Raw genomic sequence first — 13,978 nt, 5'->3', positions numbered from 1 at the left:
TATTTTTACTCCCCACTAATTTTACATTGGCATGTTAGAATGGATCTTTTTTGGGACGGATTTTACATTGGGATGTTAGGATGGATCTTTTTTGGGACGGAGGGAGTAGGTGACTTAAAAAATTATACTCCATTTTGTTTTTTTGGTTCTTCGAGGCCTAAATATATTGATTGATTGATTATTACAACATATTTGGTATGGTATGCGTCGATTATCTTTGTCGTTCACCCAGCTACTATTATTTTATAGCTACGTTCGCCACTGTTGGAAGCTAACTAATGTGAAGACTCACCAAGGCACGCACAAATTATCGCATGAATCAAGATAATATTTGCAACATCAGGGGAGCAACAAGAATATTTTCCTTTATTTCATTTGCTGGAAGCACTTATTATTCTCTTATTACCAGTTACCGACAGCAACATCATCCTCAGATAAATCCAGGCAACTATCCAAATTAAGCCTTTCCCTCACAGCAAAAGAGAGAAGAATAAAAGGCCAAAACAACCGCAGTTCAGAATTTCAGCAAGAATGTGCGTATCTCCATCGGTCCAAGCTCAACAACAAGGGCGTGGCTGTCAACTGGGCCACCCTTCAATGGTGCAGGATCAGTTTTGCTCTCCCCGGTTACTCTCCAATTGAGCTTCTTCATCTCTGACTTCTTTTGGTTTGCAGATAGGCTAGTCTCAGTCAAATCTTTGATCTGTACAATGGATTTGAGCAAACATAATTAAATTAATGTTAGGTCTCATCTCTTTATGCTTATAATTATTTTACAGAAACAATTTCTGTTAATGCAGAAAAACAAGGGCTGTGTGAGTGTGACACATCACTTACTATCCTCTTTCCAAACAGCTTTCTCAATTCAACCTTTGCCATTACTGAATATTGTGTGTCCTCTTGAGCCTGCAAGTCCACCAATATAATAATGAGTATCATGGAGAAATATAGAAAGAAATTTCATATGAACTAAATGTATACCTGAAAAAGATGCGCCAATCGAAGGAGTGTGGTGCCATCATCAAGACTCTGAAATGTTGAGAGATGATTTTAAATGAATTTATCACCAATATAATGCTAGAATTTAAGAGGCAAGAAGGAATTTTTGTGATAACCTGCAAGGTGATGATTGCAACATTATCAGGAAGACTATAGTTTCCTTCTACCGTACTTGCTTTTGCAATATTGTTGGATTTCCAACTGCGTTCGTCCTGTCAGAGAAATATAGGCCGAGTTTAGTTCCAAACTTTTTTTTCAAACTTCCAACTTTTCCATCACATCAAAACTTTCCTGCACACACAAACTTTCAACTTTTCCGTCACATCGTTTCAATTTCAACCAAACTTTCAATTTTAACGTGAACTAAACACACCCTATAGCTGCTAATTGTAGAATCTGTAACATGATTTTTTAAAAGAACTGATACAAAAATGGTATAAATGTACCTCATGTGCAAAAGCAACAAGGAACGGTGAATAAACTTGTTGGCTATATGTTCGGCGCCAATGAGCTCCATGTCCTTTCTTATTGACATTGATATAGTAAGTTGCCCTGGCCTGTAAAAGTTTCTACCAGTCAGTTGCAAGATCTATAGAGAATGTGATATCAAGTTGTATATCATGAATAAAAGAGAGAGAAATTGTTTTAAATGAATGTCGTATACCACTAGCCCATCGCACTTTTGATCCACACATACTACTTCATTAAGTGGTTCCCCAACTCCTCTGCCATCGTCTGCAGAAAGACGCCTGACACAAATTATTCATGGTTAGATGTATAATGTGCGAGGGAGCTAGGAATATAATTTTTCATTCCACGAAATTATCGCTAAATTTCAAGATGTTGTAAATTAGAAACCTACGCAGTTAAACAATATAGTGAACGAACCTGGGTAGGTTCCAAAAATGATTTTTCAAAACTTGGGTTGTCACATGAAAGGATTATTTAGGATGAAAGGGTGGTGAAAGGAAATAGATTGGATTATAAAAGTAACATGAATGACCCTGGACCTTGACGGCGCGACGGAGTAAGATCACATCCCGAGAAGGCAGAGCCGGTGGAGACTAAGATAAATCTTAATCAAATACCTAATGACCAGGGATATGATCTCTCCTTATATAAATGGAGGACTCCTTCACCTAATCCACCTGACTCTATCCAAATGAGCTACGTACTTATCGTGAGGTCGTGAGGGGTGAGGATATCGTTCCCATTGGGCCTAGGACTCCTGTCCCAATGCCCATGACATAGGTTGGATAGAAAAGGCCCTTTTTCATTTTTGCTTTGGCCAGCTCCTCTAAATTCAAGCTGTATTTTGGTTTAAAAATAACAGTACCACATTAAGATATAAAAGACAACACAATTAGATTGGTGTCAACAGGTAACAGAAGGAATATGATATCGAGACCCTAATGGAAAATGGTCTGGTGCTAGATTCAGTCATCCAGAACTAGATCAGGATACTCCAGCCAATACCTGTGGAGCATAACTTCAATCTGACCATCTTGAATACTCGAAGCTCCAACAGCATGATCCACAAGGACAGATAGTTCATATTTCCCATCTGCTACATATATTCCTTGATTGACCTGCAGAGTTAATGCATAAGAATTAGCAACAACAGTAAACAATGTTAATATTGTTCAGAAGCATAGAAGAAACTGATTGATACATGCAACTCAATCTATACTACTCAACTGGAATATATTTCCTCAGATGGGCATCATGCTATTTAAGGAAAACAGAGAGCTAAAAGGAAAAATGATACTCTATTGATCTTCAATGAAACCTACCCATAACAGTCAACATTTGTAATTTTTTTTCTTTTGAAATAGCATTAAGCACATATCGATCCAGTTTGCACAGCTAGCATAGCTTCAAAAAGTGTCATCCACAGGCATAGGGATAAAAACACTGCATTAATATGCATCAATTTGCGATGGTACCTCATTATGTGAAGGTTCAAAAAAAGGCTGTAGTTAAAGAGTTATGGTGGTATCTAGAAAACCTAAGATGAATCCACTATGAAAATTTTAATATTGTACATACCGGGTAGTAATTTCCTGCAACAGGTTGAGACAAATTAAGGTCCCAATCATCCCTGTGGTTTCTCACCTGAAAATGAACGATGCTTTCTGTGAACTTTGGTATAAGAGTACAAAAATTTTAAAACATCCATACCACATGTTCAATATGACTATTAACTGTTTCCCATAAAAAAACAATTTCGATATAAATTATGAGACCACTCGAAATAAATATATGGAGTGCAAATTATATAGATATTCACCCTTTCGAGGAAATCTCTTCCATTAGAATCTGTATAAAATATTTTGTTGGTGGCCATATTTGTTGTCAGTCTGGTAACAACCTCCTTTCCTATGTCATCATCATCATCAACAGGTATTGGTCCAATCTTTCACATAAGAGAGAATTGCAGCCAATTAGATGCATGTTAAAATATGGAATATCATTGTTCATCCCAAACATTTATTTTTGAGGTGGAAGATTTTACTAACAGTATATTCAACTTCAGCGTGCTCCTTATTCTTGTAGAGTCTCGTGACCTAAAAAGATCAAGTGAACCACACTATAGTTACAATCCTGATGGACGAACGTAAATTTGAGTCAGTTTTTTTTTATAACCTGATAAATCCATGAGCTGAACTGTTGGTGGACTTCGTCAACAAGAGGTCCATGGATAACTTTCAATGGCGCCTAACAGGAAATAAAATACAGAACTGTATTTATAATATAGATAATAAAGAGGTGCAATTATTTTAGTAAATGTTTTATTTATTATTTATGTACTTGAGTGCTCTCTTAGTAGCAACCGGAGAGACTACATGCGTAAAAGCAACTTGATAGACAATACAAGATTATTTGTTTGATTGTCCCCTGAAATACTATACTATGCTATTTTAGTTTATATCTTTTGAAGTGATTTGATGTTAGGTGATAATATGAAAACACAAAATATTAGGTTCCATGTACGCCACCACTGATTCAGCAGTAATTACTTGCTGTTATTCGAAATTTTACCCTCATAGAATCTAGGGGAACTAATGTCACAGGACAGTATATGGATGATAAATAAAAGAAAACCAAATGCAAATATGAGATGGGAAATTCTGTTACCATTCCTGAAACTATAGTCGGTGTAGTCCTATTTGGTCTGAAAATATATGCTCCGGATGCCTGTAATTAACCGTAGATAACTGAAACGGTCGAATATGTGAATAATATGTTTTGCAATTGAGAAAGTTTTAGTTTCACATAAAACCTGTGAATCTTCAGAATCTCCCGTGCTTGAAGCATACCAAAGAAAGCTCTGTTGAATTGGCAAATCCACCTGAAAGAAACTCACTAGTTGTGGTATCGCATTGGTAGATGCCATAGACAATACAAACATATAACAAGTTTATCACTACAAACAAAATGAATTCATATGGCAAACTTGATCTATTTTATAATTATTTCCTAGGAATGGATCTCGTAGAATAATTTATTATGCCATCATTTTATTTATCATGCAAGTTAAGCAAAGGAGAAACCAGTACTAGCTAAATCTAATTTTCTAATGTAACATTCTGCATCAAAATAATTAGACACGCATGGATAAGAATAATAAATTATATGCATAATGCATTTAAAAAGATATATGTTGCTGCATAAAATTATTGAGAAATCCCCAAAAAATGGGCAAATACTACAAGCTCAAATAGGTTTAAATAATAGGCAAAATTTGCTACAGAACACTCAAAAAACGTGTAATTGGCTGGGAGACACTGCAAAACCATGATACGGCTGATGGACACTACAAAAATTGTGTAATTGGCTATAGGACACTGGAGGCAATATTTTATAATTTCCGGCTCAAAATAGGTGAGAAACTTTTCGAAATAGCGAGATTACCCCTGGCGCCGCTCCTCTCCAGCTCGCTCGCCCTGTCACCTAGCTAGCGTCGTCGCCACCTTGCTCGCGGCCGCCTCCTGGTCGTGCTCCACGCGTGCCCTGAGCTCCCACAGCTTCTCCTTGGTGCGCGCCAGCTTGGTACGCACGTCGTTGAGCTCCGATGCCTGCGCCTCCTCCAGGCGATGATTCTCCTCCTGCAGCGAGGCGACCTTCAGCTCCAGCAGCCGCGCCTCCACGGCGGTGGCGGGCTGCTCAAGCTCACGCGCTGTGGCATCCGGCTCCCAGAGCTCATCGAGCTCCGCCAGCAGGAGCTGCAGCAGCTGCTCCTGCTCCATGAGCGACAGCCAGAGCTCCTTCAACCTCTCCACCTCCTCATCCTCCTCCCGCTCTTTCTCCTTTGATCGGTCATCGTCGCGCGTCATCTCACCGCCGGTGCAGCCACCGTCAGCATTTCCTCTGGCCATGTTGGCAGCGGCGGGAGGCATCACGACTCTCGCCACAATTTTTGGCTCGTCGTCCCCGGCTCCAACTAACGTGCCGTGAATAACGTTCTCCAAACTTTATCCTTTCATGCCAAAGAAGAGGAAGAATTAAGTGCTCCATCGCCCATCGTCGCCATCATCGTCTTTGTCGGCGCCTCTTCTTCCGCCACCACCACCGCCGCTGCCGCCGCCGATGACCAACCTAAGGTTAGCATTTGGGGATTTCGAGTGGGAGAAGATGGCGACTGGGTCTGGTTCTACCGTACCCAGTCGTGCATAGATGTTGCGGCACCAGGGGCAATCCCGCCATTTCAAAAAATTTCTCACCTATTTTGACCCGGAAATTATAAAATATTGTCTCCGATGTCCTACAGCCAATTACATATTTTTTGTAGTATCCATCAGCCGTGTTACGTTTTTATAGTGTCTCCTAACTAATTACATAATTTTTGAGTGTCCTGTAGCAAATTTTACCTAAATAATTTTATATAAATGAATGATGCCAAAATCTTGTTGAGATAGATCAAATCTATGCAGGAATTGGTTTACCCAATGGTCATCAAATCTTATGTTGTGTCACATTTTGATGTAACAGCCATAAATTTCATTGTGGGTGCTACAAATATTAGAGGAAGATTCCTTCAATTTTGTAAATAGATCTTCTTTTTTTCAGAAATAAATGAATTTTAGACTCACTGCAGAGATAGAATTGAACATTCTCTTGAGTTGTCCAGATTTTGATGAATAGGACATCTTCAGAGGCCCTGGTCCAATTTCTATTGTGTCATTACTTGGAGAAACCATGGTTGAGACATACCCCATTCCATTAGATCCTGGATAATTCGAAGGTTAATGATGTAAATCAACAGACTAATAACAACAAAGTTGAATACAACAGGTATTTGCTGGCCGTGTACATCCGACTTTTAGTCTTTTAGAGGCGGGTTTTACCCATTTTCTTAAAAAAAAAAGATAAAAGAAGGTATTTTGAGCACCCCCACTGGAAAATGATACAATGTCCCGCCTTATCAACAAAATAATTATGTTTATCTGACCAAAAAGAATAAGCAGCACTTGCGACAGGACAATTCGATAAACCTAATTATGTCAAGATTATGAAGTTTCACCTGTTCCAGTAGATTTTGATATGAAGTAGGTGTTCCAGCCGAGTGGTGGTACAGAAGCTTGAAAAACTAGCCAATACTTTGGGGGTTTATCGGACGTGATTCCAAGATAAGCCTTTATGTATAACTTCCTTAAACGTGCTGTCACGATATCAACTTCAACTAGTTGTGACTCCAGAGAAGTTCCATCAGAGGTTTTTACAATTAAGTTGGCATCATTTACCTGCAAAATAGTTAAAATAATTATGGAATACGGGTTAGTCAAAGAAGCTAGATCTAGTAAAAAGAGCACATGGTTTATCGGAAATTTCGTTCTATGTGTTTACAAAGTATATTGAAGTATTTTGATTAAATTGAGGTATATTTTTCTCCATATGGATCATTAAGAACTCTTAATCTATAAGTTCTTGTGTAGACCATCAGAAACTACTGAACAGAACGGTTGAGCAGAGCTTTGAAAAACTTACTGGAACTCTTACAAAGTCACTACGTTCCCATCCAAGAGGATTATAAACAACTATAACCTGCATAGGATCATGTCAATATATGAAAAACTTAACTGGCATTTCTTGTAATAGAACAGATTACTAATTTGTACTTACTAAACTCTTTGCGGATGAAATTCCTTCCTCAGTTGAAGGGCAGTAGCTAATATTGAGAAGTTGGCACTAAAAAAGTTGATTGAACAAGACAAATAGTCACACCAGGGAAATATGTTCCAAAATTGCATATGGAAATTTTAAAATGTTATTTCTGAAACTGTTGTGCAAAAACAGTCTTAACAATTAATATTAATGATTGGCCACCTTTTACCTTTAGTTGTAGAATCGTAATGCTGATGGAAAATCTAGAAGAAACTAATGGTAAAGAGAAATGTGACAAAGTACTAGAATCACTAATATTTATTCTTTGTGAAAATGTAAGCATCATAAACAAAATCAAGTACATATTTATCTTACCTGACTAAATTTTGTTGCTGTACATGTTCCTTTGGAACTTGTGAGACAACTTAGAGCAGTATTAACACCTTTCTCAACCTGAAAAGATAGGAATAGATATTTTGCTCTATTATAAATTATTTGATTAAATAATAGTACATCATGATAAATCACGGCAACAATTTCTGTAGTAAATATTATGAACCTGAGAAACCCCAATCGCAAGGCGTTTCGAATAATCATCAGTTGTGTGTTGCTTTGCCGTTCCTGAGACTGCATCATGATGTTGGGCAATCCCCAGTGGATCTTCCAAGCTAGAAGTAAACAATCCTAAGGAACTTCTACCCACCAAAAATTCCAATTGACGCGCAGCCTGCAGGAAAACACATGTCCTAAAGTTAAGTTATTTTAGAGCTTCTAAATGTCTAGTTTAGGATTATTATTTTTTTAAATAAAAGTACTATTTTAGGCATCATCATAATTCCTGTAGTTTTCGACTTGCATTGCAGAAATATCATACCAGGTAATATCCACTGATCATTCGAATATATCGCTTGAAAGTTGGACGGCTTGTAAAATATCCAGTCCAGTAAGCATTTTTTGCATCAGCATACCTGCAATATGCAATAGAATGAGGGCATGAAGGATAACTCTTCTTACTGATTTGCGAAGTTCGGTAACTTACGGGAAATAATCATCGTATTTGAGTGGCCATGATTCATTCGACGCATGTTTTGCATCTGTGTAAATAGATGGAGTAGAGTACAGTGCATGCACACGGCCATCCTGCGTTTTCAGCACACTAAGCTTTCTTTTTCAAGAAGAGAAAATTACCCAGCGGCTTAGTTATTAAAACCAGATCCAGGGCCTAGTCATTCTGGTTTTGCTAAACGACCATCCATATGCTTGAACCGTCGAAAACCGATAAAACAGCTGTTAAACCAGGGTTCAATATTTTGGTTCAAAATGTTCGAAACCTCGGAACCCCACCCCACCCCCACCCCCACCACTATTTCTCAAGAAAATTTCATTTCTTTTGAATTCAGTATAATTAATTCAAATTCGCCGATTCATATTCTTCTGATTAAATTGCAGAAAGTTAAAAATGATCAGAAGAGAACATAAACGGCACACAGACAGTCTGATCGATAGTCTGAAGTTAAATTTGTGAATCAGCAATACCTTGTTCACATAATTGATAAGCCTGTCCATGTTCCGGAACCAAGACTCAGCATACTGGTAATTAAAATCGTCCCCCATAGTCCACATTATGTGGTTTGTGCGCGTAACATTTGCCTGTCACATAAAAAAAAAAGAAGGCAGAATCCAAATCTGGGTTTCTGTTCAATGCTGATTTTTAACTGGGAAGAAATAAACCAAGAAATGGAAATTTACCTGTTTTAAGGCTGCAGCAACAAAATCATTCACACGTTCTTTAAGATTGTAGTCAAACAGCAACATGTCATCCTATATCGAAATGGTTGAACAATCAATTGAAATTTGTGTATCTGGGGATAACTGAAACTGCTGATCTGCAACCATGCATATACCTGTACAGGTACAAAATCATCGAAAATTTCGAAGCCGAAGCCATCTGGAGGGCTATAATGGACAGGAAATGCATTTGTGAAGATCTGCAGTTTAATCAGATGTTTAAATGAACAGTGATAATAGAATCAACAACTTAACAACACATGATAAGTTACTAATGAATAGATATGAAACTATTTGCAAGAAAAAAGAACAATAGTAACCTGAGAAGATGAACCAAATGTTCTTGAGCCGCGCCATATAACCTCTAGGCCTTTGTCTCCTTTACGCTTTGCTCTATCTTGGTAATCGATTCTCGCAAAATGCATAGAATCGAAACCAAGCTAGAATTGCAATGTAAACAAATGTAAAATCTCCACACTCTAGCACCGATATTATGAGGAAAAAAGAATTCTATGACACAGTGAACTTCTTGAACATCCAGCAAAATGATACATCTGGCAAAATCTAAACTTTGATATGAAGATAACTTAAAACAACAAAAGGACTTTAGGTACATTTGCACAAATACACATAAATAGATTTGCAAGGCTTTCAGAAAATGGAATAGTATGTAGGAGCATGAGATTATAGCGGTCCAATAGTTCTATAAGGACTCGACATGCATGGTGCTCAAATGTGATGTTAATATTACCTCTGCCCCAAGCAAATAACCTTGAACTGCAGAATGACCAAAAGGATCAATTTGCCAGCCAGCTCTTGGGATCTTGTTAAACTGTTTCTTGATTACCCGATGACCAAGTGTGGTCTGATCAATCATGTCAATATAATGGACGGCGGCTTCATCATGCATACACCACCCACCATTTCTGAATTTAAAATTTCCAAATTTTCTCAAACTTCTAAAGACAAAATCCAATATAGCAATGAGATTGAATCCCATACATGAACTCTAGCTGACCAGAATCAACTAGCTTGTGGACTATGGCCTGGATTTTTGGGCTTTTCTCTGCCCACCATCTTTGGAAGAAAGCCTGGAAGGAAAAGACATATGTCAGTCTCTACAGTTGATGTGGTCCAACACCAACAATTCTTGGCAGGTAGTATACATATAGGACTTTTATTCTTATTACTCCCTCCATTCCAAAATATAAGGATTTCTAGGATGTTTAGCGGAGATTAAGGTTATGAAGAGAAGACTTCAGTACCCTCAACAAATATGGGATGGGTGGGGGTGGGAGGGTAGGCGAGAGTAAGACGGAAAGAAATTTAAATGGGATATGATTGATGGGACAACTATTGTTGTGAATAATGTTAAAAGTCCTTATATTTTGAATAAAATTCAAATCCTAAAAGTTCTTATATTTTGGAAAGGAGGGAGTATCAATCTATGAGTTAGATCCATTAAGACATTTGAGATTTCATTTTCATTTCTTAACTTCAGTCATATTTTTATGAACAATTTCCCTGTGATCTATTGAGACTCCAGGAACTTACAGGAGGGATGCCACCTATTAGTCTGTCCAACATGTCGGTGACATAGAAAGTTGTTTTGAATTTTGGACTTGCTATGAAAATTTCAAAGCATGAAATTTGACTTTCCAAAAAAGTTTCAAGGCCTCTTCAGAATCGATTCAGTTGAAAGACAAGAAATGATTTCTTTTCCTCATGGAAACAAGTTCAATAAGAAACAGTTTCTTCTCTGAATGTAGCAGTTTGTACTTTGAAAATACAAAAAAGTAATTTAAAAATTCATACTTTTTTGACAAGGAAATTTAAAATTCCCGTTTGATATGTCACCAGTCACCACATGCACCTACGAAACGATTCGTCCTCCATAAAAGTTATCATTGTCTCGCCATAAAAAAAAGGAAGTAGGAAGTCAGCGATTTACTGATATTTTTTAAGCCATGTGTTTTGAAATGTCAATTTTCTACTTCTCTGAATTCTCAAATCCGAATACTACCTCTGATTGGTACAGACAATCATAGAGAGGCAATTGTAGGATGAAAGTTCGATTGAGTGAGACACTGAATTATGGGCATGCTTATCCAGAACAGGAGCGAGGTCTGGTATGGTCCATGGGCCATTGCTTGTCCTCTCCCTATACTAAAATATAAGCACTTCTGATTTTTTTTTTCAGAAGATCAAAACGAGGGATGAAATTAAATGGGAGAAAGTTTTGATTGGTTGAGATGAAAAAGTAGATGAAGAAATTAAATGGGAGACGATTATGATTGGTTGAGATAAAAGAGTAGATAGAGTTGCAGTATTTTGAACCGAATTTTGAATGTTGGAAATTGCTATATTTTTTGGATGGAGGGAATATCCTCCAAAGGATAAAGTAAAGCAGACAAGAGACACTTCCCCACAGGCCACAGCTAAGCTAGAATATGGTATCATTGGAACATAGTACAGTACAAAGTAGGGATTGATGCACATGTACTACTAATTTATCAAGCACATTAAAATATTTGCTTCTGATTGTCGTGGCAAAGTTGATGCAAAACACGAAGCCACTGACAGAAACGCAGGAACAGACCATAATCACGGATGTAGAAACAGAATAGCCTCTCAAAAAGGAAAAAAAAAAAGAGGAAACGATTATGAAGTATATCTGGAGTATGTTTTGCTTTCATAGTGAAAGAATATTATGAGTGTGACGAGCATCTTTGTAAACAATATGTGAAGAATTCCTCATGAAGCCCCAGCAAAGCTCAACCACCTTAGCTTCTTTCCTAAATTCCAAGCACAAGATGGCAACACGAAAGTAGCACCTTTTTTGGGGTTGCTTTCTCTTATCTGATTTAGTCCTTGTACTCATTCTACACTTGTCATGCAATTTTGCAGCACTGATTTCCCAAAAGAAAAAAAAACTCATAAATTTTGGGTTTATTTAGAGCTGAGGCGAGGTGTTGAAAAAGCAAACCCAGGAATCAGTAACTAGTGAGACATCATCAAACGAGAAAATTTAGTTACACGTAGTAAAAATTCAGATAATTTAGTTACACCTAGTAAAAAATCAGGCAATCTAGTTACCCAAATCATTTCTAGCAGAGGTAGCAGATAATTAGTTACCCATGGTAAAATCATTTCTACCAGAGGTAGCAGAGGATGTTGGTGAAATCATTTCTACCAGAGGTAGCAGAGGATGTTGGTGTTTGTAACAGAAAACAATATCACAGAGAGAAATTAATCGAGAAGGAAGAAGAAGGCGAATCGGGCGGAGCATTGGTACGAGCACCTCACCTGCTCTGCGAAGACGAACTTGCGCGCGGGGTCCAGGATGAGCGCGTCCACCACGGAGTCGAGCGTGTTCATCACGCACGCGCCCTGCAAATCCCCCCATCCCCAAACCCCAACCACAATTAAGCAGCGCACCACGGAGCAGAACAGAGCACGCCGGGCGGCGGCGGCGGCGACGCGGACGAACACCTAGCCGCGCTGGTGTGAACGCGGCGAGGCTCGGCGAGGGGAGGGGGAAATTACGTTACCTGGATGGAGTTGTTGGTGCCGACGAAGTACTGGTCGATGGTCTTGAGCCACCCGACGTCGTCGTGGGAGTGCGGCACCAGGTGCACGTTCAGCTTCCCGGCCACCGCCCCGGCGCTCGTGTTGTACCCCGAGAACGCCACCGCCGCCTCCGCCAACGCAAGAACCGCCACCACCACCACCAGCGCCGACGACGACGACGCCATGTCGTGTCGGAAGTGATCGATGCGTTAGAAACTAGGAGGAAGCATCAGAAGATGGGGGTGGTGGTTTCCACGAGGAGGATGAGGATGAGGAGGAGGTCACGGGACGGAGGCCGGTGGCCGGAAGGTCCAAAGCGGAGGGCGGCCCGGCGGCCGGAGAAGAGACAAGATCGGTGGCAGGATGGATCAACAGGGACTGCAGGATATGGTCCTATGTGAATTTTCCTTTGAACCCTCAAAAAAAGGGGGAAATTGGTTGTATGTATCAATAATAAGAGATAAGTTTTTGTTTTTCCTATTGATGAAGTATGGCCTTGTTTAGTTTTCAACTTTTTCTTCAAACTTTCAACTTTTCCATCACATCAAAAACTTTCCTACACACACAAACTTTCAACTTTTTTACACAAACTTTCAATTTTAGTCAAAACTTCCAATTTTAGTGTGGAACTAAACACAGCCTATATATTGTAGCGTTGGCAATTTTGACTGAAGATGTTAATTAATGGGTTTGGTAATTTTGAATAACGGTTTTATGAGTACTAGGTGAATGCATTTGCTTTATTATGGGTAAAAGAAAACGTATTATAATATCATATAAATAAAATATGTTTCCCCATGCGATGTTGTAACCTGTCTTTTTTACTGTATAGGGAATATCCGCTTGTATGTGGCTATCCATTTTGATTTAATTATCTTTAATATGAAGAAGTTCATGGGACTAATCTGCTAAATTCACAACAAGAACAGGTGAGGACTAATTTGTAAAATTTACAATTATAATACATTGTTTGTTTTAAAGGAGTATAGAAATGGTGACTAAGCGTGAGGAGAAGATTAATGCGGAGAAAAAGCAGAGCTAGTGGTAAAATGATGACATCAGTTGATGGAAAAATAGGAGAAGAAAAGAAAATGGATTAAGTTAGAAAAAATGTTAAAAGAGTATTGTATGCGAAATATGGGGCAAAATTACCAAGTCTGTTAACTGTGTGGAAAATCCAAGTACATTCATCACTGACTTCACCGAATTCCTGGAGGAGAAGCAATGAACAATTTTCTCTGCTTTTCGCCATAGAATTTTCGCACAACGTACACTTTTTGCACAACATTTAATCATTCGCCTTATTCAAAAATTTAGTATAAATACGTAAAAGTATGAGTTAGGATTATATTTTATTTGATGATAAACAAGTCACAATAAAATAAATGATATTCGTATAATTTTTTTAATATTATAAGACTTTCATATTATAAGAATTTCTAGTATTGTCCACATTTATATAGATGTTAATGAATATAAACATGTATGTATGTCTAGATTCATTAACATATATATG

At 38.2% G+C, this 13,978-nt stretch overlaps 1 protein-coding gene across 1 annotated transcript; it reads right to left on the bottom strand.

Annotated features, from left to right (window-relative positions):
• Nucleotides 1-344: 344 nt before the first annotated feature.
• LOC4348080 (alpha-mannosidase) lies at nucleotides 345-12,842 on the bottom strand. Its single transcript, XM_015758889.2, has 29 exons — nucleotides 12,444-12,842; nucleotides 12,199-12,282; nucleotides 9,895-9,983; nucleotides 9,644-9,818; nucleotides 9,213-9,332; nucleotides 9,009-9,092; nucleotides 8,854-8,925; nucleotides 8,641-8,754; nucleotides 8,144-8,244; nucleotides 7,979-8,072; nucleotides 7,664-7,831; nucleotides 7,480-7,557; nucleotides 7,123-7,188; nucleotides 6,988-7,044; nucleotides 6,524-6,743; nucleotides 6,093-6,229; nucleotides 4,283-4,351; nucleotides 4,138-4,197; nucleotides 3,646-3,717; nucleotides 3,519-3,566; nucleotides 3,290-3,415; nucleotides 3,049-3,114; nucleotides 2,476-2,588; nucleotides 1,664-1,748; nucleotides 1,446-1,556; nucleotides 1,116-1,211; nucleotides 982-1,029; nucleotides 838-906; nucleotides 345-703 (listed from the first exon to the last, which is right to left on the bottom strand). Exons 1-29 carry the CDS (start codon nucleotides 12,645-12,647, stop codon nucleotides 515-517), a joined length of 3,015 nt encoding a protein of 1,004 aa, XP_015614375.1. The 5' UTR covers nucleotides 12,648-12,842; the 3' UTR covers nucleotides 345-514.
• Nucleotides 12,843-13,978: the final 1,136 nt, after the last annotated feature.

This window comes from Oryza sativa, chromosome 10 (genome assembly GCF_034140825.1).
Source record: "Oryza sativa Japonica Group chromosome 10, ASM3414082v1".
Lineage (NCBI taxonomy): Eukaryota > Viridiplantae > Streptophyta > Magnoliopsida > Poales > Poaceae > Oryza > Oryza sativa.
Note: the sequence above shows the minus strand (reverse complement) of the source record. Positions and strands in the feature narration are given on the sequence as shown.